Below are 22,345 nucleotides of genomic sequence, written 5' to 3'. Positions count from 1 at the left end.
GGCCCTGACATTTGGTGTTGTCAGTGTCAGTCTTCTTTTAGAACTATATCACTTGTGAGTGCAAAAAACCATTCCTAAGAACCCTGTAACTCTGAGTCTTACTTCATGGAAGACAGGGCATAAACTTCTAAACCAAAACTTAACCAAAATATTAAGCATATCACAGGAGTCAGACCCACACATGAAAACATAAATGTTAGACTTAAAGCTTGGAAACATGGTGTGTGATTATTTATACTGTGAATTTTTTCGAGCACCATTTTTCCCTTTTGTTTTCTTCTGTTTCTTACAATTCAGAAACTCTTGACGATATGTCAAATTTATGAAACTGTTCTGTATTCCCAAGGAGAAAGATTATAAGTAAAATTTTTGCCTGCCCTGCCCTTAATCTAATAAAATGGGCCTTAAGAAATCTAATTGAAATCTAGAAAACATGATGCACAAAGGCTGCCAGAAAACAGCATGTAAGTCTAGCACAGTCTTTCCAGTCTCTGCTTAACTGGAATTGGACTTCTGCTCCAAGTCCTCCCCACTACAACTCCTATACAGCACAGAAAAGACCAAAAATCAGTCTTTATCTCACCAATTACTATAATGTTTTTCCCTCGTGTGTCTGAAAATTCACTAACTGGTATAAACACTTCTACTTCAGCACTATTGTAGTTTTCATTTATGAGACCTCAAATATTCAGGTATTATTTTTCTTCGGCAATTTCTTAGTAATGTGTTTAGAAACTTAAACAAACCTGTAACAGATGATATAAAGCTGATAAAAATGATCAAGGCCACAGGGTGCAACATGCTGAACTGTGGCTCCTCTGCATGCGTTATCCTGTAGCTGTACAGAGAACTTCCCATATTCTTACAGCAACGTCCAGAAAGCTTCCCACGAGAGCTGCACATATGAAATTTTGTGGATTCTGTTGACAGAAGTGAAGAGTTGAGCCCCAGACCACAAGAGAAACTACCTACTTTCAGCATTTTCTATAAACTCATGCTAAGTGTGTCTCAGGAAAATTTCCCAAAGATTACATTAAAAAAAAAAAGGGAAGAAACCAAAAAATGTAACAGTATTTGAAAAGAAAAGTTAAGAAAGCTAGGGTCTGAAAACTTACCAACATCCCATACCTATTCTGCTCTGTGGGCAAAGTCACACAGGGTGATCAGATATCCCAGAATGACCAGGACAGGCACAAACTGGAAACTTTTTTCCCAGATCTCCAAGAATTTTACCAGACCATCATTTTGTCACAAGTTTTACAAGTGAAATGTAAGAACTTCCCTCTCTCACTTCCTCAGAAACTGCAATCCTGGAAAAGGCTGGCAAATAGCCACAAGAGTCTCATATAAAACCTGGAATGTTACTTGCATCCAAATTTTCCTTCCAAAAGTGGCTTATTTTCACCCTACCATGCAATCCTATCCAGGCATCATAACACGAGGACAAGCCAAACTGCGCTCTTAAGATTCAGTTAGACAAAGTAGTCATGGTTTCAAGTTCCTGTACATTCAGCCATCCAAAATTAGAGTGGATACATAAACTATCATTACAAGAGTTCTGGAAAGCAGCGACTACCAGAAATAAGTTTGCAGTTGTCTTATTGTTTTATACTTTTCATTCATTTCCATTTTCCATGGAACTCTTGGGTTCTATGATTCCCACAAGTCACAGAGCTACCATTAAATATTTCAACACTGGAAACTGTTTATGGTTTCTTAACTCGAAAAATTGTGCAACTATGCAAGCAAGTAGCCATAGAAACTGCGGTAGAGAAAAAAAAAACAAGTTTCAGCTAGGAAACTGAAGTGTATTTTTAAGTCTTGCAAATGTTACTCCATTATATTCTACATGTTAAAAAACATTAAACAGTAACTAACATATATTTCTGTTATGTACTAAAGGACACTTACTACTCTGTTGTATTAAGCATTCCACTTCCTTCTTTGTTTTCTCTCCCTTTATCATACTACCAGTTTCTTCTTTTAGCTTAGGAGCACCTGTATAAAAAAACTTAGAAGAAGAATTCACTCTGTCTAGTTATTTTTATGCAAGAAAATTCTGAGTCAGTTATATTCATTGTCCTGTTAAAAGCCAGCTCTTACGGCATGCTGTTCTTAAACTGGCCATAAAGTATTCATATTTCCCAATTCTAGGAACCTTGATAGGAAGGCATTAAATAAAAAGTCCATGAACACATTTGATGATATAAACTACAGCCTGCATTACTATATAACACAGCTAAAGCAGTCCATGAAACTGGACAGAACCACTGTTTGGAACTGAAATGACTTTAGGTACCCACATCCCATGTGTGGCATGGATCATCATACCCAAAGGGGGAATTGCATAAAGTCCTGTGCCATCTTACACAGACAGTTTCTTGTAACTATTGCTTCCTAGGGATGGTAAGCAATTCCACTGGTATTAGTGAACACAGGACAGAAACACTGAAAAGTTTTCCTCTTTTATCCCAATGTTGGTATTTTATGAAGACTTGAGGGATAAAACTTTCGGGAAGAAAAATACCTCAAAACCATATGACAAATTGTCATTCATCTATTTAGAGGAATTAAGATAAAATTATTCCAAATAATTTGTATCTTTTGTCAATACTATATGCCTAAATGAAGAAGGCTACACTTGTCTTCTCTTATAAAACAATGATTATAAATATCTTTCTGTCAAAAGCTTTCACATCCCAAAAATGCCTGAGAGCAGAGTAATGTACTCTTATTTTTAAGACAAAGAACCCAGCCCAAAAAACTGTTCCCAAAGATTTGGCAAAGTATTATGAAGCTACACAGGCTTTGGGGGCTGCATATTTTGTTTTGGGAGGCATTTTGGCTGAACTATTAATCTAATAGTGCACACAAGTCACCAGTACTTCTGTAACACTGAGAAAATTTTAATTCAACCAAATAACATACCAACCAAATCCAGAAATGTACAGATCACATCTCCAGTCCTGTAAGGACTGAAAAAATACAGAGCCTAGATAAAGGCAGAAACACTTCTGTTGACTCTGGCATAGAAATGCATCCTCTTGATCTGGAAAACAAAGGCCAAGACCACAAGGTCCCTTGGGAAGCATCTGGTTGGAGATGCACTGGGATACAAGCAAGGCTGTGCAGAGTTACCAGCACATGTGACTGCCAAAACAGCAGGAATGCTGCTCTGGACTAGTGAGAGATGTCCACTTCTCTGCAGCTCACAGCACTCAATTTAGAAACATCTGCTTTGGCAATTTCATTTATCAAATGTATTTCTATACTTATTTAGCATTACATTAAAAAGCATATTGTTTTAATGCATGTTAAAGAATTGAATCTGTGAAGTACTTTAACCTGTAACAACACGGATTTAATATTTTTATCAAATGAAGAAACAAAGTACTGCAAATAAAAAGAAATTTGGACACAAGCCCAACATGCCAATTTATTCTTTATTTTCTTTCTATCAGCAGACTCTAGCTTGAACAATTCTTCCTCAAAACCATGCAGATTTCACTGGACAGTACAAGTATTTGCTATAACATCATTCCGGTACATTACTTAGATGATTAAAAAAATCTTCAAACACTGTACTTCAGAAATAAAGATGTTGGAGAACAGCTTTGACAAGATTCCAAAAGGTATGCATTAGTTTTAAAATGGCAAACACTGCTTATTTTTCTTTCCATAACCAAATGATAAACACTGTACCAAGGAAAAACCACACACAGCCACAAATACTTCATAAATTCAAACATCATATTCATACTTTACCCTTACAGTATTTTAATCTGGTGGTTGCACCTACGGAGACCATCTATTCAGTGACTGCAAACTGTGTAGCTATAATAAATAATGGATCCACTAAGTCAATGATAAGGTATTACCTTATAAATAACTGCCAATTCCAGTGACACATCAAGACAACATTCCTTACAAACCTTATCACCACTCTACCCAAAGTTCACAAATCCAACAGTAACTACTGAACATACAGAGAGCAAAAGCATACATATAGCCAAACAAGTACCTTAACACTCAAATTTCAACATATGTATTTTATGCTGCACACATTAATTCATAAATTAATGCAAAGTTTGGTAAGGTTGTGCTATTCAATGTTTTGGCATCTTGAACATCAAATGGCAAGGGTGGACAGCATTAACTTTACTTGCAAATATGGAGAATTAATGGAATGTTTAGATGGGGTAAGTAATACATATCCCAAGAGAAAAGCAAATTCACATTGTACTTTTCATAATTAAACCATACTTCTGTAAAATCTGCCCCTGACCAAACCTTTGCACAGTGTTTTAACAAAGAACTGATTTTCCATGCTGACAACTACTGCTTTTATATGTGGGGAAGGTCTGAAGTAGTTTGCTTCTGGTAAAAATTACTCCTCCTTTCAGAGAAAATGACTGAAAATAATCTAGGCCTTCTTTTACAATATTGAAAGCTTGAGCTACAGAGATTAATGTAACCACAGACTGACAAAGAATTCCAAGCTACAATTCATGAGCATACTCTTTTCAACCTGGCTGCTTTTCACAGGATACTCTCTCTCTCTTCTCCAAACCCAGCTCCCTCTGAGGCTGCAACGGTGTGGAGCTCTGATGAATCTTTTGAAAGCCTGGTGTAACTTGAACGCTGGCCTCGCTTGTGAGCAGCCGTCTTCAGGTTCTCATTCTGAACTGCAGTTGGATTGGAACCCGAGCCAGGGTGCAGGATAATTTGAGATGGATCTCTGATACCTTGGATTTCTTCAAAATTTTGATTAGCTCGATTGCTTGGAGCACTGTTGTTATTTAAGGTGACTGTACTAGGGGTTCTGTTTAAATTATAGGCTTTCTGGCAGGCTGGCCAGCTCTCTTCAGGGCTACTTGCTATCAGGCTGCTTTCAGAAGGGCTTTTCTTATCTTCTGAGCAAATAGACATGCGAACCACAGCTGGATCTTGAAGGCCACTAAGGCTGTGTGGAATTCCTCTTTTTGCACTGTGACTGTCATCTTCAAGCTCAATGAGATTTGCCTTTTCAAGCTGTGAATCATCTGCTCCTTCATTGTGGAGGGAATGATTTGGAGAACTTTCATTGGATCTTACACCAGAGTCAGATGAATCTTTCTTATCCAGAAGGGCATCTGTCAAATACTCCTTTGCTTTGATGAAGGTTCTAATAGGTTCAGACCCATGTTCTGGAGATTTGGGCTGCTTCTCTATTTTGATATCTGTTTTCTTATCTTTACCTTCCTTAAGAAGTGGAGTATTATCTGATTCTTCAGTTCCTGACTCATCTTCATCACTGGGAAGTTTCTGATACCGGAGAGTAACTCCCTTAAGTTTTAAATCTGCAGCCTGGAAAATACTTGTTCTTTCCAAAGACTTCTTTCCTGGCAAAAGCTTGGAACCAGACTGATCAGATTTTTCATCTTCTTCTGTTATAGGATCCAAAGGAGATGCATCATTAGTAGAAACACCTGAAGTACTGTAATCAACATCATTCCTCTTCAGCAAAAAGGACTTTCTTCCATCATCCTGTTTCTGTTCACCATCTTTTCCTTTTTCCTGTTCTGCACTGGAGTGCAGGGAGCCCCCTGACGTGCTCTGGCCCATGTAGAAAGCACTTGAGCTATGAGGGGAGGACCTCCCACTTACTGTGGTAGAATTGGCACCTCCTTCTAACTGGGACATTTGAGCAATATACTCTCTATATGCATCTCTGTACTCTGCCTGCACCTTGTCTGTAAGCTTTGATATTTCAATACTAGAATCTTGAGAGTTAAGACTTGAAAGACTTGGAGTTCTACGAGTTTGTGACTGGAAAAAAAAAAAAGAAGAGAAAAAGGTAACAGTTAAATGAACCATCTATTTTTACTTTTATCAATCTTCTTACATGAAATAACTCAGAGCATTAAATATGTACTTAAATTATTCTTTTCATTGCTGCAAATAAGATTATGCAAGTGAAACTGTAAACACTATAATTAAATATGCTTACTATAAACATATATATGGAATCACACACACAAACTAAACCGAGAAAATATTCCTATTCTTGGTTTCCATAATGAAAAATTTCCACAAAATAAGCATTTCCTCCTGTGTATTTGAGACTAACTCTTGAGTGTATAATTACAAAGACTGGATTTGTATGTCAAGATGGGCTTTTCTAATACATTTCATACATTTACAAAATTTGCATTTTATATTAGAAAGACAGCAAGAATTCATCTAAATGTTGAATAAATCTCAAAAACATATTTAAAAGACCTCCACCATACATACTTCAATATATCCTGGCAAAATTCCACGTATCTGTTTTCAGAAAAATCAGTTTTCTGACAAACATAACCCTCTTTGCCCCCATGTCTGCTTTTAGAATTTGGTTTTATTTCTCACTACCCTACTCTGACATCATTGGTAACAAATTAAAACTAATTTCCCCAAGTGCAGTCTGTTTTGCCAATGGTGGTCCCTAGTGAGAGATCTCTCCCTGCAGTTATCTTGTCCCACAAGCCTTCCATTGTATTTCCTCTCCCCTGCCCAGCTGAGGAGAGCAGTGATAAAGAAATTTTGGTGGGCACCTGGCATCCAGCCAGGGCCAACTCACCACAACAGAGAAGTTGAAATACAAGTCAGTGTTGACTTAAAAAATTCTAACAGGTGAATTTTAATGTTTTCTTAAGGACAAACCATTTTTCTCATTCCTTTGATTCAACTTTAGATAACTATATAGGCATCAGAAGCACTGTTTATTCAAATACATCAAATGTTGTAATGCCACTTTGGTCTAGAAAAAACATACATTGATACTCCATGGAAATGGGTAGTAAGGGTAATTTGTATCCTACAAACAAACACAGGCATGCATGCACACACTCAGAAGTATCTGGGACAGAAATCTATCTCTGGGATATATATCCCAAACCCACTTTCACAATGTTGATTACTGAAAGTATCACCTATGGTTAGGAATTTGGGGTGTCTTTTTATTTTGGTGCACCTTCAAGATTTTATAATTTACTTTTAGAGATGAAAAGGGTTCATGCCACTGGGTTTGCTGTTTCTTTTTTTTTTTAATTCTAACCACTACTTAGCCACCAACTGATTAGTCTTATTTCTTAAGGATAGACAAACGAAAACCCAACACTTGACATGGTATCATAAGATACAGAATAAAACTGACCACAGCCTCTGGCAGAAACCACAGCTGGAGAAGGATGTCAGTTCTGGAGTTTATGAACAGGTTATGCATTGTAAGGACAAGGCTCTGATGTCATGGAGCACTGTCTATTTTCAAAAACCTAACAAATACATTTGTTGAATGGGCTAATGTCTGGTTAGCACATAGCTAAAATATTTAATACACAAAGCCTGAATAATATAAAAATACAGAAGCCTTGGAAGACACCACCCTAGGCTAGATGAGAAAGGCATGATAGCTTTAGGTTGTTTGTCATGAAGAGTGATTACTGGAACAGATGAGTACTTTTCAGATGGCAAAAATTAAAGACTTCAACTCCGAGTATGGTTAGAGTTTACATCTCTGCAGCACTAGGCTTTACCTAGACTGAGAACTGAAAGCATCTGGACTATCCTAGAGACTTATTTCTTGACTTGTCTATAGCAAGACTGGAAAAAACCTCTTTTCCATACAGGCAAGCAAGCAGAATACATTTCTCTGTTAAATACCTGCCAACTTAAGTTACTGTGGCGTGGAGGAGCTTCGTCAAGACCAATTGTGTTGAGTTCTTCAAAGCTGAAGTTCAGTGTGTAGGGAGCTTGGCCAGCAAGCCCTGTCAGCTCGGTGTGAGGCAGCTCGGTGCTGTGGCCAGGGCGGCGAGTAAGGTCACTGTGAGGAATCGCGGCTGTACCGTGCTCCGCTGCGCCACGAGGATCTTCCTGAGCAGCCTGATTTTCTGCATTTCTCATTTCAAGTATCTTAACGTGCAAAGAGAGACAGTTTAAATGTAATTGCATAAATAGAAGTTGTTCTCAAAATTGATAAACAAGAATTCCATTAAAAATAGGAACGAGGAATTCACTGCTGTAAATGTGTACCTGTATCTGCAGTTTTGACCACGAAAAGTAGAAAAATCACTTGCTAATTCTTTTGTATTTATAAATTATTCTTATTACCGCTCAAACCCTTGAAAGAACCCACATGCCACAAAAATACTTATATTCTTGTAAAACTAGTATGTGATAAATTATAAATTTTAAAGCAAAACAAACACTTCATATCTAACAATAAATCTCATCATGTAATTCTTGGTGTTTTCAAGACTGACTTACAGTTGACAGACACACCATTATTTCAAGAAAGAAAACTGGCAATAGTCTAAAAATAATTGAGAGAAAATTCAGTTCTCAGTGATGCATAACCCTCACTGTAACAGCCTGCCTGCCCAATTCCTTGCACTTATTATGACCCATAATTTGAATTCCCTGACTAACTTCAACAGTGGGACAGAGATTTTAAAAAGAGTTAAGTTCTGACCATTTCATTAAAGTAAGCAAATTTCAAAAAGGGAACTCACACAGGAAAAAACAGATCCCACAAAAAAAGGAGTAAAAAACTTCAGAGTTCACAATCAATTAAGATGCAAATTCAGAAGCAAAGTTAGAAGCAAAGCACTCATTAGTGCTTAAGACAAAAAGACAAAGTAACTAAATAGCAGATGCATTCATGCTTTAAGATAATATTTACAAACTTAAAGGTGGTGACAATAAGTAAGCAATCAGAAAGAAAGAAAGTCTCATATTAAAAGACTAATTTATGATGACCTGAACACTGAACAGAAAGTCTTACCATGCTCCTGAACAGGTGCCAGTCACCAAAATTCATATTCATTTCTTTTTTCAGTTCATCAATGTTGCACTGAGCCAAGACACGACCATTTATATTTGCCTAAAAAAATACACCTAAATAATGTCAATTATGGATACAAGAATTATGGCACAGCAGTAACAGACTAAAAAGGTAGAGGTAAAGCTGGATGCAGACTACTAGTGAAATTTCCCAAAGTCACTATTAAGTCCAATTCTATATAAAACCATGTGTTTTTGTACAAGTATATTTAGTGATAATTGCTGATGGACAAGAAACACCTATATGTCATGGAAAAAAACGGAAATATTAAATCCATTAAAAATGTGTATAAAAAAGGCAATATGATGGTGTCCTATATATAGACATGAGGAAATAACATGTAAGTGGTGGAAAATTTCAGGGACAATAAGCCACACTGATCTGCTTATATTTCTCCAACTCAGAACAGAAATGGACTGCAGACACCCAAGCATTTGAAGATAATCAGACAATGAAGTCCCAGGCAGCATCTGACCCCTGGCTTCAGGCATCTGAGATCAAGTACTGCCTCCATTAAGTTCCCTCTCTGCATGAAACAGGCTTACATTCCTCCCATCATCAGAAATTCCCAGGGGTAGAAGATTAGACATCTTTCTAATGCTCATCATCAATCAGAGATCAACACAGAAGTGCTTAAACAAGATCTATATTCCTTACATTTGGCATGTTTATATAGTGCTTAACTTCCAAAAGCACCAAATTCAGCACAGAACCATTTTCATTACATAACAAAAAGAGGTATTTATCTTTATACCATATATCAGTGCATAGACAGAATGTAAAACCATGTCTTAGGAGAGCAGCCAGAAAATGGAAGACCTAAGTTGAGAGCTCTGCTAATACTGAGGGATCTCAACGGTTCTCTACCCATATCCCAGCAGATGGTCTTAGTCAAACCAGGAAAAAGACCAGGCTGAGCCATTTTCTTCCTTCTTTTTTGCATGATATCCCTTGTAATTCTTACAATGCAAGAATATAAATAAGAGGAATCTCATTAGGGACAACTGATGAGTACATCCTTCTTTCAGTCTGGAGCAAAGGACGCAACTAAATTTTTTTTCAGCTTTACTTAATGACCTGCAATCTAGCATCCTACTTCTTGTTTTGAGTAACTTTGCTGAAGCTTCCTATGAAAAACCTGTCTCTTAATCCATGAATCAAATCCTTCCATATTAAGATATGATAGGTTCCAGGACAAAGTCAGCTCAGCAAATCCACTAAAGACAACCTTCATATTTTTCCATTCTTTGTAAAATAGAGCACACAGAATTGTGAAAAAAAAAATGCAAGAACAAAAAACAATTCAGTGTTAAAGTATCTATCACAGAAAAGAGGAGAGACAGAAAAGTATACAGTGATCTCTTTCTGAAGCAAATAGATGTGGACTGTGATAAAGAAATGGAGCCATCTTCACCACTCATTTACAACAGGAGAGATGTGCCAATTTTTCACAGAGAAAAAAGTAAGGGATACTGCTACCTAGATATAGAAGACCTTTGCAACCCTTTTTATTTTTTCATTACATATGGCAATTTTGAAAGATTTTTCTTTGCTTCTTTTCTCAGAATAACCAGTCTCATCAACATTTATAGTTCTGAGTGTTTGTCCTTTTCAACAGAGCATTTTCTCTGAAAAATGAATGCTTGTATTAAAATGTCCTCCAAACTTGTCATGCACAGAACTTAGGATGTTATTTTAACATCTGATGTTTTTAATAAACATTTTCAAGAAAAGAAGTAACTAAATATTTTCCTCTTCTTGCGTCCTCTTCCATGTTTACGAACTAAGCACATAAATGAAATTCAGCTGATACCTTTTTTATAGTTGCAGAGTACTGAGGTAGCATGCTCTGGTCCAGACCATCTATCTGCTTTAGCTTCTCACACACAGCTTCCACACTCATTGCGCTCAGAGATACATGGGATACTCCTGTGGCTGACCCTGCGCCTGCTCCCTGTAAGTGAGAAAATGTGCACATAAGACTTGTTCCAGTACTCAGTACACCCAGAAATTCATAATACACATTAACACAAATCAAGCTGTGTTCAACTATATTTTAAAATTAAGATATGAGAATAAGAATGCACAGGCATTTTTAATTATTATCAGAATATCTATATATTGGGAAACATTCATTATATGTATTTATAAGAAAAAAACCAGCACCTTGAGTCCTGCCTTTGTGACAAAATAACCCTCTTACATAATTTCAAGTAAAAAAACATAAAAATCAGAAATATTAAGTACAGGTTAATCAATTTACAATGCAGTTTCACTCATAAGTTTTCTCCTAACTTTAGCAGTTACTTTGGTTTTGGGATGTTTGGGGTTTTTTTCTCAAATAATGCAGATACAACAAATTACTAGATAAATTACTAAATTACTAAATCTCCACCCCTGTGAAAACCAAGAGTAATCACAGAGAATGCCATTAACCTTATCTGAATTATCTAAACCAGGATATTTACAAAGAATTTATTCAACTAGTAATTCCAAAGCAGCAATCCAAAACCCCATTATCTACTACCTCAGAGTTCTGACTTACTGTTATCAAAGATATCCTGATCTGGGGAGCTAGGCACACTCCTAGCTACTCTGAGTTTCAAAGTTTAGGTAATATTACATGTAATTCCCCTAAAGTTCTCCACCAGATGTCCTTGAAATGGACTTTAAAGTGTGTAACTATCAGCTTCATTTGGGAACACTACTGGGGGTTGTAGGGAATTTGAGCCTGGCAGCTCACACACTTGCCTGGAAATAGCTGGGGCACCAATCTTTGTTCCTTTAACCATTCCTAATTTTTTTTTTATGTCATGCCAATTGGATAATAAACAAACAAAGGATATATCTGATTTTCCAGGAAGGCAATCTACCTAAATTACTGCAGAAAAATTAAACATTTTAGTTCCACTTCAGTCTAGGCACTTAAACTAGGGCTTGGTACTCCATTAGAGAACATGTCAGATACTACAATGTCTAAAGGACAAATTTTAGATCTTAACTTACTCTGATTTTTAGCACATCTAAAATCTGTATCATGTCATGGATATAAGCCAATCATCAAAATTATGAAAATGACAGAATGAAGCTTCACCCATAATCTATTTATCATATATCTCTTTTATACATCTTTAATTTTCCTCTTTAAGAGATCACTGTGGGATTTTCTTCAGAATACCAGCTTGTGATCCATTATTTCCTCATAAACACACTATTTACTATTGGCATGAGTTATATAATACATCAACAAAGACAAGATACTCAGTTAATTCAAATTTTAATTATTTTTTGAAAGAAGGCTTATCAATTAAAACAAAAGAAACTGTTATAGCCAAAATTACTTTGTGGCACCACTAAAATAAATGGTCCCTAAGCAACATGTGTTAGCAATTGCCTTTGTTCTCAGAATCTATCAAATACATTATCTATGATATACCCAGAAATAAATGAAGAAAAGTTTTACACACATCTAATTTAACAGATTCTCGTTCAGATCAAAATATTTTTCTAACAATCAAGGATAAGCAAATCTTTCTGCATACATTAAGACCTAGTTTAGAAACTTTGCTTTCAGTGTATAAAAAAAGATACATAAAAGCTGAAATATTTAGACTATTTTTGTTAAAGTGTGAACTGTTTGAAATAGATGCACATTAATCCAAATCATTCTTTATGAAAAGCACTCTCTGAAGAATAAGTAATGTAATAGCTTTAGGGATATTGTCATCATGTAAGTGAATTAAAACTGTACTTAAACTGACACATTTTTCAGCCTTAGTGGTTTTGTTAGAGATGCTTAGAGAACATTAGTCTGAAAAGTATTTGCCATGCAAAAGCTAAAAGCAGCTTGTCAAAACAAACCTCAAGGCTAGTAATGAGCATTAGTTTACAGACAGCCCAGCATGAAGCACCAGTATGATAGCTTCTGGAATGACTCTGAAACAAGTGAATGAGAATTCACAGGAATTGGCTGTACCTGTCTGTTTTTGTTTAACTCAGACTTACACAGCTTTGAGAAAAGGACAAAACAGAATTAAAAGAAACAACAGCTTAAAGTGATATCACAAAGGTCAAACATACAGAGAACATGCTTTGAAGTAAACAGGAAATCAGGGTTAGGATAGACACAGGATATTTTCATAATGTGATGAAACTTTTAAAATAGGTCTTCAAAATATACATTTAGGATATGCTATACAAATACTATTTTCATGAGCAGACTATTCTGTTTTGCATTTGTAAAAAAACCACTTGCTATATTCTGTTTTTCATAAAGGTTTAGATTGTTTTTGACAGAAAATCCTTCTTTTAATGAAACATTCTCCTGCCATCTCAAGATCCCATTATACTACCAGTGTGCCTCAAATAACTTTTCAAACTTCTATCTAATCAAATCTGCCAACGTCCCTCGCCCCCACCCACCCAAAAAAGCCCCAAAAACAAACCAGCACCACCCACAGAATAGAAAAGTTATTTCTTATAAGCACAAATATTCAAAGCATAAAAATGCTACACAAAAGCACTGGAAAATCTGTAAGAAAACTCCCATGCCATACATTTCCATTCGCTCAAACTTTTGAAAAGTACTTCTTAAGAAGTACTCTATGTTTATCTATACTTCATGCTCTGGCCACGTTAGTCCTCATTCAAAGCACACATAACACTACATCTTATGGATTATATATTCAGTGCAGTATGAAAAAATGTATTTAAACAAAGTAATCATATTGGAACAAGCTACTTCCTAAGAAGTCAAAATCAACAATGCAAATTAAAGCACAAAATCAAGTTTATGACAGATAAGCACTGCTAATGCTAGTTTGATTTCTAACATAAAAGGGGATTCTGTGAACCATTCCATGTTACCATTCCATGACTGGTAACACTGCAATCCACCTATAAACTCTTCAAAAGGGCATTCTAGAAATTTTTGCAGTTATTCAAAAATAAGCATCTGTACAGTAAAACCAGCAGAAATGCATGTTTGTCTGCATCACAGATATCAAAGGCTGGCATCTTAAGACTATTTCCATTAGTGGTTCAAGCTGATAACCTAAAATTTGCAATGCACCTTCATGCTGATACAACTAAATAGATGGTATTTGGTCAGCTCACCAGTTTGACATCTATGTTTTGATCCATTTAGCAAAGAACAGTAAACTATGGTCTGAGACAGACAAGTTTTATCATCAGCAGCAGAATCTAAGTACGGAAGGTGGCTAAAGTAAAATGCTTGATACAGGATGACTATACTCAAAATATTTCTGATTTTTACTAAGCTAACCTGAACTTACACAGATATTATGAGACTAATGATGGTGGTCTGGAATTTCAGGATTTGCTCACTCCAACATCAGACTGACAACAGCAGACCCATAACTAGATCACATAACAGCCTCTACACAGCTGTCAACTCATGCAATAAGCAGAAATTATGATGTGTGTGAAAAAAAATTATGCTCCTGAGTAATCCTGTTTTTTCACCCTGTTATGACTCAAACATTCAAAACAATGATTATTCTCTATTTTACACAGGAGTTGCAACATTTCTGGCTCATTGCCAGTTTAGCATGAAAGACAATTTTGATTCTACATGCTCCTCTTGTTTTCAATCACCAAACCAATTACACATCTTGGTGTTCATTAACTACTTTGTGCAGGTTTTTTTTTCGTTTATTTAATTACTTTGCGTGCACCAAACCATTTAATAAGTTGGATCACTTATACAGTAGCAACGACCCATCAATTAAGAGCTACCTAAATAGCTGGATGAAATTATTGTACCCATCATCTACAGATAATTGTAGCACATAACACAAACATAATATTGTTTCCTTTCATGGAAAATTCAATAAAGTTGACAAAAGAAGTGGATTTAGAGTAGATGAAACCCTGAAAATACATCGCATATCTTATCCTGACTAACAACCTTCTAGTCAACTTCCCAAGAGACTTTAAAAAAATCCCAAGTTTTAGATTTACACCATAGGTTAAATAGTGCTAAGTCTTAGAAAAGTATGTGATCTGATATGCTGCATTAGAGATTCACATCAGTATAAATTAAATTAAAAAACAGATCTAACAAAATCTTCCATTATCATTATCTCAAAGGAAGTTTCTTTTTAATGTTTTAATTCCTGTATTTTCTTGCTTAGAGGCAATATATTACTTACAGGAGTCTTTTAAACTGCTGTTTGAAGCTGCACCTAAATGTGCATTAAGATAAACACTCAGCAGCAAGCAGAAGAGGCACTCAGTTCCAATTCTGCTGCTGGAACTCATTCACTATTCTGCTCCAAGACTAAATCCTCCTTTTCCAGGCTTGTGTGCCTTGTCACACTCACAGAGACACACAGTCCTCAGCCATCATGCTAATACTTTTGAGCAAGTCCATAATTTTCCTTGCACTGGCAAGTCTCAAAGGTCTGGGAAAAGAATGGGATAATGAGATAAGGAGTCAAACACAAGGATGGCATTTCAAAAGGAAAAATTACTCCACAGTCATCCCTTCACACAAAGTAAAAAATGACTTGGGAGAGAGAAACTTAGCATACCTTTTCCATTGCACTACACATATGTGGTTTCTCAGTGAAAGTTATGTACAGTTAAACAGAGTTTGGAATCTGTGTGGGATTTGATTGTTTTTTCATTGCACAACAGCAGAAAGACATTTTTGCAATTATTTACAAAAAGAAAAAGTAAATGCAATCGAACTATAACTTTTGCCAACAACTATTGGCAGCAAATATTAAGAGAATCATGACAGTCACATTAAACTCTTTGTTTTGGTATAAAACACGATTACCATAATTAGAGTTAAAACATATACCATAAAGATGACATCCTAAGTATGAATACTTAGGATAACACAAAACAAGTCACAGAAAAGGTAACTGTTAACATTCGGACTCATGAATAAGTTATGACCAGCAATATTTTATTTTTCCATTTCTATCAAAGCTGCCTTATACTGTATTACCTGCAATAGCTTTATGTCACCAACTAAAGAAGTAGGTTCGGGAGAGAGAGTTGACTGAAGCAGAAAAACACAATTACTTCTAAAACTTAAGCACTGAAAGACCAGCTGTCATTCTACACTCTGCTCAGCTACCACGACACTTGACTCAAAGCTCACCACAGCTACTGAGAAAGGCAAGGGGAAAACTACAGGGGAAAACAGAGTACGTCTTGCAAGTGAAATATTAGCTTTTAAATTCATTCACGAACTACATTAGTTTTCAACTACTCTATTTGCCCACCAAAGCCACTGATGCAGTGTTAGTGAACTGCAGTTATGATTAATGCAGACTCATTACTGCTGAAAAAGCAATGAGATGCTAAAATTTCCACACCACATGACTACTCGTTTACCATTGAGGGGTCTGTGGGTGAAGGAAGCCCCTCATCAGCATCCTCCTTGATAACATCCTAACAACAACAAAATATTATGGTTTGGGTAAAATGATCAAGGGCTCAACAAAAATTATGAAGTAAACAGTGAATGAGACTGATCTCACAATAATACATAATTCAAGAGAAACACATTTGTTATCTTTAAGTGATTAAAGCTTTTACCACCTTTTAACAGCCTTGCTCGTTGTATAAGTACCCTAGAATTAAAGCAACCAACAAGTGAGGCTTTTACTTTTTTATCTTTCCTCAGTACATCATTCCATTTGAACAGCCATCTGTCAGTAAAATAAATACTGTTAAACAGGAAACTTATTATTCTATAGGAAGCTAGAAAAGTCTGCTAATTTTGCCCTTCTAATGGGTAAAATTGGATTATTTGTACTTCAAAAACACTTCAGATAAAATGTATTTTGTTTTACTTGAATATATTTCTTTTAACATTTAAATATGATCTTCCAGTTTCTAGCATTCTTTACAATATTAAAGGATGTAATTTTATCTTCTCTGGGTACAAAGAATTTGTGATACATTATTAAAAAAATGGAATATAAATTTACAAGTAGTCTTCTATCACTACATCTGTTTTGGTACTATAGTACAGTTGGCATTTTCATTAATATATTTTTGCCAGTTATCAAAGGTCATTCTTTTCTAATCTTTATACATGGATGCTAGAATTGGTTGTCCTCTGTAAGAAATTTCCAAAGTTAAAACAAAATACATTTACATTACATGTTAGTAACACCTTTGCTTAAAATATATATAATAAATATAAAGCTTATACTTGTCTAACAGAGAATCATTATTAATAACCTTTAATTTCATTACTCACTATATTTATTGTCTAGGTTAGTATTTGAATTACCCTTCAAAATACTTACTAGGCCATTGTTCTGATCTCTGGACAAACTCGTTTTTAGTGGTGGACGTGAGATGAGATGAGAACTGCCAGGGTAATACCTTGGCATATAAAGATATGGGGCAAAGAATGGCTATGGAAAAAAAAAAAGGTGTAACAAAAAAGGGACAAACAATTACACAAATCAAAATGTAATAATAAAATAAAAATCATTACAACAAAACACATCCTCTAGCTGAGTTTCATAAAGTAAAAAAGAGCAATTACTAATAGCTTTCTTTACTTTTGCATTGAACCATTGAACAGAATTCAATCAAAAGCTCTGGAGTGAATTCTTCAAAATCACTCAGCAAATGATCCCTTTTTTTCCCTCCAAGCCAATGGGTGCTCTGGTATAGTTTTCTGGAGGAATAGAGACAGAATGGTTTTGGTAGCTACTCTCTAACATCTGCTTTCAATATGGGAAAAGGATAATTTAACAATAATTCTGATAATTTTACTCTCCGACCTTCTCAGTTGCTCAGTAAAACTTTGAGTCATTTGTAATATTCAAGACAATTGAACCAAATAAACAAGAAGTGTGATACTAAGAGCATTCACCACTAGAACTTCCCATATTTGTGGCACCCAACCTGGGGGCTTCCACAAACACTAGATTTTATAAACATATGAACAGATGCTTAGAGCAGACAGTACTGGAGTTTTGTTTTGCTGGAAATACATTAATGCATGTTGTTCAATACAAATAATATTTTAAGGGACAGTGTTAATTTAGACTTTAGGGAAAGCAGAATTACAGCACTCATTGCTTTCAACTCATTGCCCAATTCTTAATAAAACTCCTCCCCCCAAAAAAACCAAAATCTAAAAACCAACAAAACACCATAAAAACCTTTAAAAAATCTCAAAACAATGGCTATATTACTGATTTCTGATGTTTCTATGTGTAGCATTTTCAAAATTATTATCCAGATACTTCACAAGAGAACATATTATCTGATTTGTGTTTCTGCACATGACAAGATTCTGGTTAGTCTACAGCACTAAATTCAGTATAGAGTAAATAATTCTATGACTAAAGGGAGAATCTATGAGGAAGGAGTGAAATTTGTGGAAATATTCCACCTTAGATTTGCCAATAAGGACTTAAAAACTTCTGTATTCAGAAGCAGCTCTAAATGAACTGAGAAATTCAAGTTTAATTTCTGAGTATATAATTTATGTAGACAGCATATGCTACAACTTCAAGCACTTTATGGAAAATAAAAATGATTCCATATTCTTAGCTGCTAGAGGTAGATTCTGAGCACTTTCACATAATTACCACAAAAATTTCATATGCTTTTCCAACCATCAGTCTAATTGGGGAAGTTTGATTACCTAACCTTTGCCTCCACATGTTTTAGCTAGTACAGAATGATGTAGGAAAGTTCACTGAATTAAAACTATTCCATTGTCATAAGGCACATTCTACAAACAATACAAACTCTTTTTTTGGAAGAGATTAATTTCCAGAAAATACCACAGAAACATTTAATGCCTCAGTTTTCCACTAACAGCTTAAACCATGTGGAAAACCCCCAAGCATAAAATGCTTTATGATCAAACTGCATTCAAGTGCCCAGCTCTCACTGCAGAGCCTCTTCTCTGAAACACACAGGGAGCTTGCTGGTTGCATGATATCCGACTACAAAGCAATGGAAAAAAAAGCTGTCCACTAAGGCAATTATCCCACAATCCTCTCATAACTTCTAATCAACCACTGGGCCCATTTCAGCTACTCCACTGCTTCCCAATTGTGGAATTAATTCTCCATTACAGGCCAAGCACTTCAGAATCAATCTTCATTTGAAGTACAATACAGGTATCATGAAAACATGAGATCAATATAAATATATACTGGGCATAAACCAATGCAGAGTTGCTCTTCAAGTCTGCAGATAGCCTACAAAGCTAAATGGATGTAGCAAAACATCATTTGTTCAAGATATCAAAGAATTTTCTCCTCTTTTGTAAAAAGAAAAAAAATTTCTTGCTCCCATCCAGGAAATCCCAGTTAGACTTGCCTACAGCTCTGACCTTCCCTGGAAGAAACATCATCTCAACAATGATCCATGAGAGCAGCAATTTTGAGAAGCTGAACTTGAATTCAGCTTTCAGCCAGGCCATTAGACAGTGATAAACAGTACACGTCCAGCTTAGCCCTATAAGAGAGCCAGAGTGCTAAATTGAATAGCTTCTAAATAGGACCATAATCTTCCCTTTACAGCTAACCAGAGGGAGAACTGGGTTTTAAACCAAAAAAATCAACAGATTACATCACTGGAAGTTCCAGGTCCATAACACAGGAGAATCTAAAGAAAAAAGAAGAAACATACACAGTAAAAAACCCCATATTTTCTAAAAATAAAGTCTTTTCCCCAACAGCTGGAGGAGGTTTTTCTTAAGCATAAATTAATGCTTAAAGACAATAGGACAGGAACCATTTAATGGTTAGGGCACATATCCCCAGATCTGAGGGTGTTTTTGAATAAAATCCAGCCATTTCCACAGAAGTATTTGAATCCACTGTGTTGTGTCATACCAGTATCCAAGACCTCTCTCAGAAACTTCTACTGGGGAGTTGCTATTCATTTTTTTAAACACCATATTTACAAAAACCTGATAAATGAAATATGACTGAAAATGCTGAAGGAAACAGTTTTTCAGGATGAATTTTCTACTTTTAAAAGGTTCTCATCACGCATCTCAGTATGTGGTGCTCATGACAGTACCTTTAGGAGTCCAGAGTAATGAATACAGTTCTCTGACAATATTCATTAAGTGACACACTAAAAACAATTCTATTTTAGAAGGGTAGTATAAAATTCCTGTGAGAAAGGCCAAAACTGAAGTATTTTAGTCTTCAGCAGGCAAAAAAGTAAGCATATCTGTAAGCCTTAACACAAATGAACAAATAATAAACTCTTTGTAAGAACAGCTTATGACTCACCAATAATTATTTCTCTAATCCTTATTGGAGCCAAAAACCCCCATACAAGTTTCAACAGCTTATCATCCCTGACTTTAAACCTTGTCATGTACAGTAACACAAAACAGGGTAAAACAGACACAAAAACAGGGCTTCCAACAATACAGCTACTTGGACTAAGCTGAGTTAGTATCAACACAAATATTCATGTGTCAACATTTATCAGTGTTGGACTACTTCAAAATATATGTTATTTTACGTTATTTTCAACATAACAGCATACTGTCACTGCCTTGAAGGTATATAAGAATCATTGTAGAATAGATAACTTAAAAAGTTCTGGCCTACATATACTTTTTTTGCCTTGGTTAACAAACACTGATTTATGAATAATTCAATTTACTTTTCACCTTAATAGGCTACAGTCAAATCTACTTAATGTTGAGGCTATTTCCTGTATATAGAAGTACACTATAACTTTTATCAGCTCTCTGTGTTTTTTTTCATGACAGTACTACAGAAAAAAAGTGAAAAATAAAGTTTAAAAATAGTGAACACATCCCACAAAACCAGAAAGTTTAGACACTCTTCAACTATACAGTAAAGCACTTAATTCAATTTTCACATGACCCATTCTCAGGACTAGGTTTTCTGAGGCCCACAAATAGGTCAAAAATGTATGTTTTATGCAATTCATGTTAATTCCTTTAAACTAGTACAACACCAGCTTAGGGAAAAGATAGGAATAACTTTAAAAAGAGACAGAAGGGAAGACAGACATACATTCTTATAATCTATCTCCCCACTTGAGTTTCTGCATGTTTTAACAAAAGTAACCAAAAAGAGATGGGATCCCTTCCACTATCTGTGAGCATGAGAAAAACTGAGCACAGTTTACACCCCCCAAAAAACAACAAAAAAACCTGCAACAAAACAAAAACAAACAAAAAAACAGCAACCCAAAAAGCCCTGTAATATCCTACAAATGAGCAGAGTCTCAAATTTTTTTTCTTTTGTAATTTGTTTTTCTGATGCCATTTACCATGTTTCTTCCCCAAACAACAATTACTGAACATTACTGCAAAATTTGTCAGCTTTTGGACTTTTTTCCACTCCTAAATAAAACTTGCATGGGTATTTTAATATTTAATAGATGACATCTGCAGTATTACCAGACTAAATCAGAAGAATGTTAATTGGATCTCGATTATTTACCCGATTGTAAAAGGGATGCTGAGGTCCTGTCATACCACTATAGTAACTGCTGTGAGGCTGGGGGGACAAAACTCCACTGTTGAAAGGCCCATTGAAAGAGGTTGTAGAAGAGCAAGCTGAGGAAGGCTGACTGAAGACAGATGTTCCTCTAGCAGGTGCCTCATGTAAAGGCAAGGTGGGATAAGGAAGTCCTCCAATATTCATCTGATCTCTTGCAGCACGAACATCTGAAAAATAAATTGGTAACAAGAATATGATTTTGCCTGAAGTATTTGGAAAAGTTTTAATTTGTTTGCCATTTCAATACAGTACATTTTTGTATATCTAACTCCAATCAGAGCTCATCAAATAGAACATCAAGAAGGTCAAATTTCAGCTGGATTTGGTTGATTTCTCTTGATGATCACATCTACACAGGAGTCTTTAGGAAAGGTAGGATGGTTTATCACACATTAAATCTCTCTAAACATTTAGATTCTTTTAAAATGTGGCATAAAGGAACATAACAGTCACTCTCCAAGAGAAGTTGCTCCAAGGCTGGTCTGTACCATGGCAGAGTGACAAATCCCAGCACACAGGGACCTCTTCTGATCCACCAGGCGCTGTCAGTGCTCTCACAGCAGGTGCTACAGAGACCTGGGAGTTGCCAAAGAAAAAAAGGTCCCCAACAAGCCTCAGCCCAGGGAGTGTGACAAGGTAGTTTGAGTGGCCAGGGTACAGGAAGGGTGCAGTCACCCTACCCAAGAGGTGAGCTCCTTTGGTGGCCATCATCCTCTCAGAAGGAGCTCAGAAATGGCATCCAGATAAGGCACAAACCCCTAGTAGTCTGCACTCACCAGAAAGGATGTGACAACACAGACAGAGCTCCCATCCAGGTCTCAGGCTGCGGGAGGCAGAGCCTCTCACCAGTGCTGGATGTAGTAGAGATAACAAGTGTGTGACACAACCAGGGAGACAACCCTGGTCCAGCCTGGTGAAGAATTAAGTAAGGAAGCAGAAAGACTAAGAAGTATGAGAGAGTCAA

General features: G+C 35.9%; 1 protein-coding gene across 3 annotated transcripts in view; it reads right to left on the bottom strand.

Moving 5' to 3' along the window:
• Window positions 1-3,425: 3,425 nt before the first annotated feature.
• The window catches only part of KIDINS220 (kinase D interacting substrate 220), a 74,560-nt gene continuing 55,640 nt past the window's right edge, over window positions 3,426-22,345 (bottom strand). The window contains exons 24-30 of one of the 3 annotated variants that reach the window (XM_059467327.1): window positions 21,322-21,548; window positions 17,158-17,268; window positions 16,235-16,291; window positions 10,677-10,817; window positions 8,804-8,902; window positions 7,684-7,932; window positions 3,426-5,808 (exon numbers count right to left, since the gene is read on the bottom strand). In XM_059467327.1, coding sequence (XP_059323310.1) covers window positions 4,540-5,808; window positions 7,684-7,932; window positions 8,804-8,902; window positions 10,677-10,817; window positions 16,235-16,291; window positions 17,158-17,268; window positions 21,322-21,548 — 2,153 coding nt within the window. In that variant the 3' untranslated portion in view covers window positions 3,426-4,539. The remainder of the gene's footprint in view (window positions 5,809-7,683; window positions 7,933-8,803; window positions 8,903-10,676; window positions 10,818-16,234; window positions 16,292-17,157; window positions 17,269-21,321; window positions 21,549-22,345) is intronic. The other 2 variants (XM_059467325.1, XM_059467326.1) reach the window with 2 other exon arrangements.

Source organism: Ammospiza nelsoni, chromosome 3 (genome assembly GCF_027579445.1).
Source record: "Ammospiza nelsoni isolate bAmmNel1 chromosome 3, bAmmNel1.pri, whole genome shotgun sequence".
NCBI classification, from domain to species: Eukaryota; Metazoa; Chordata; class Aves; order Passeriformes; family Passerellidae; genus Ammospiza; species Ammospiza nelsoni.
Note: the sequence above shows the minus strand (reverse complement) of the source record. Positions and strands in the feature narration are given on the sequence as shown.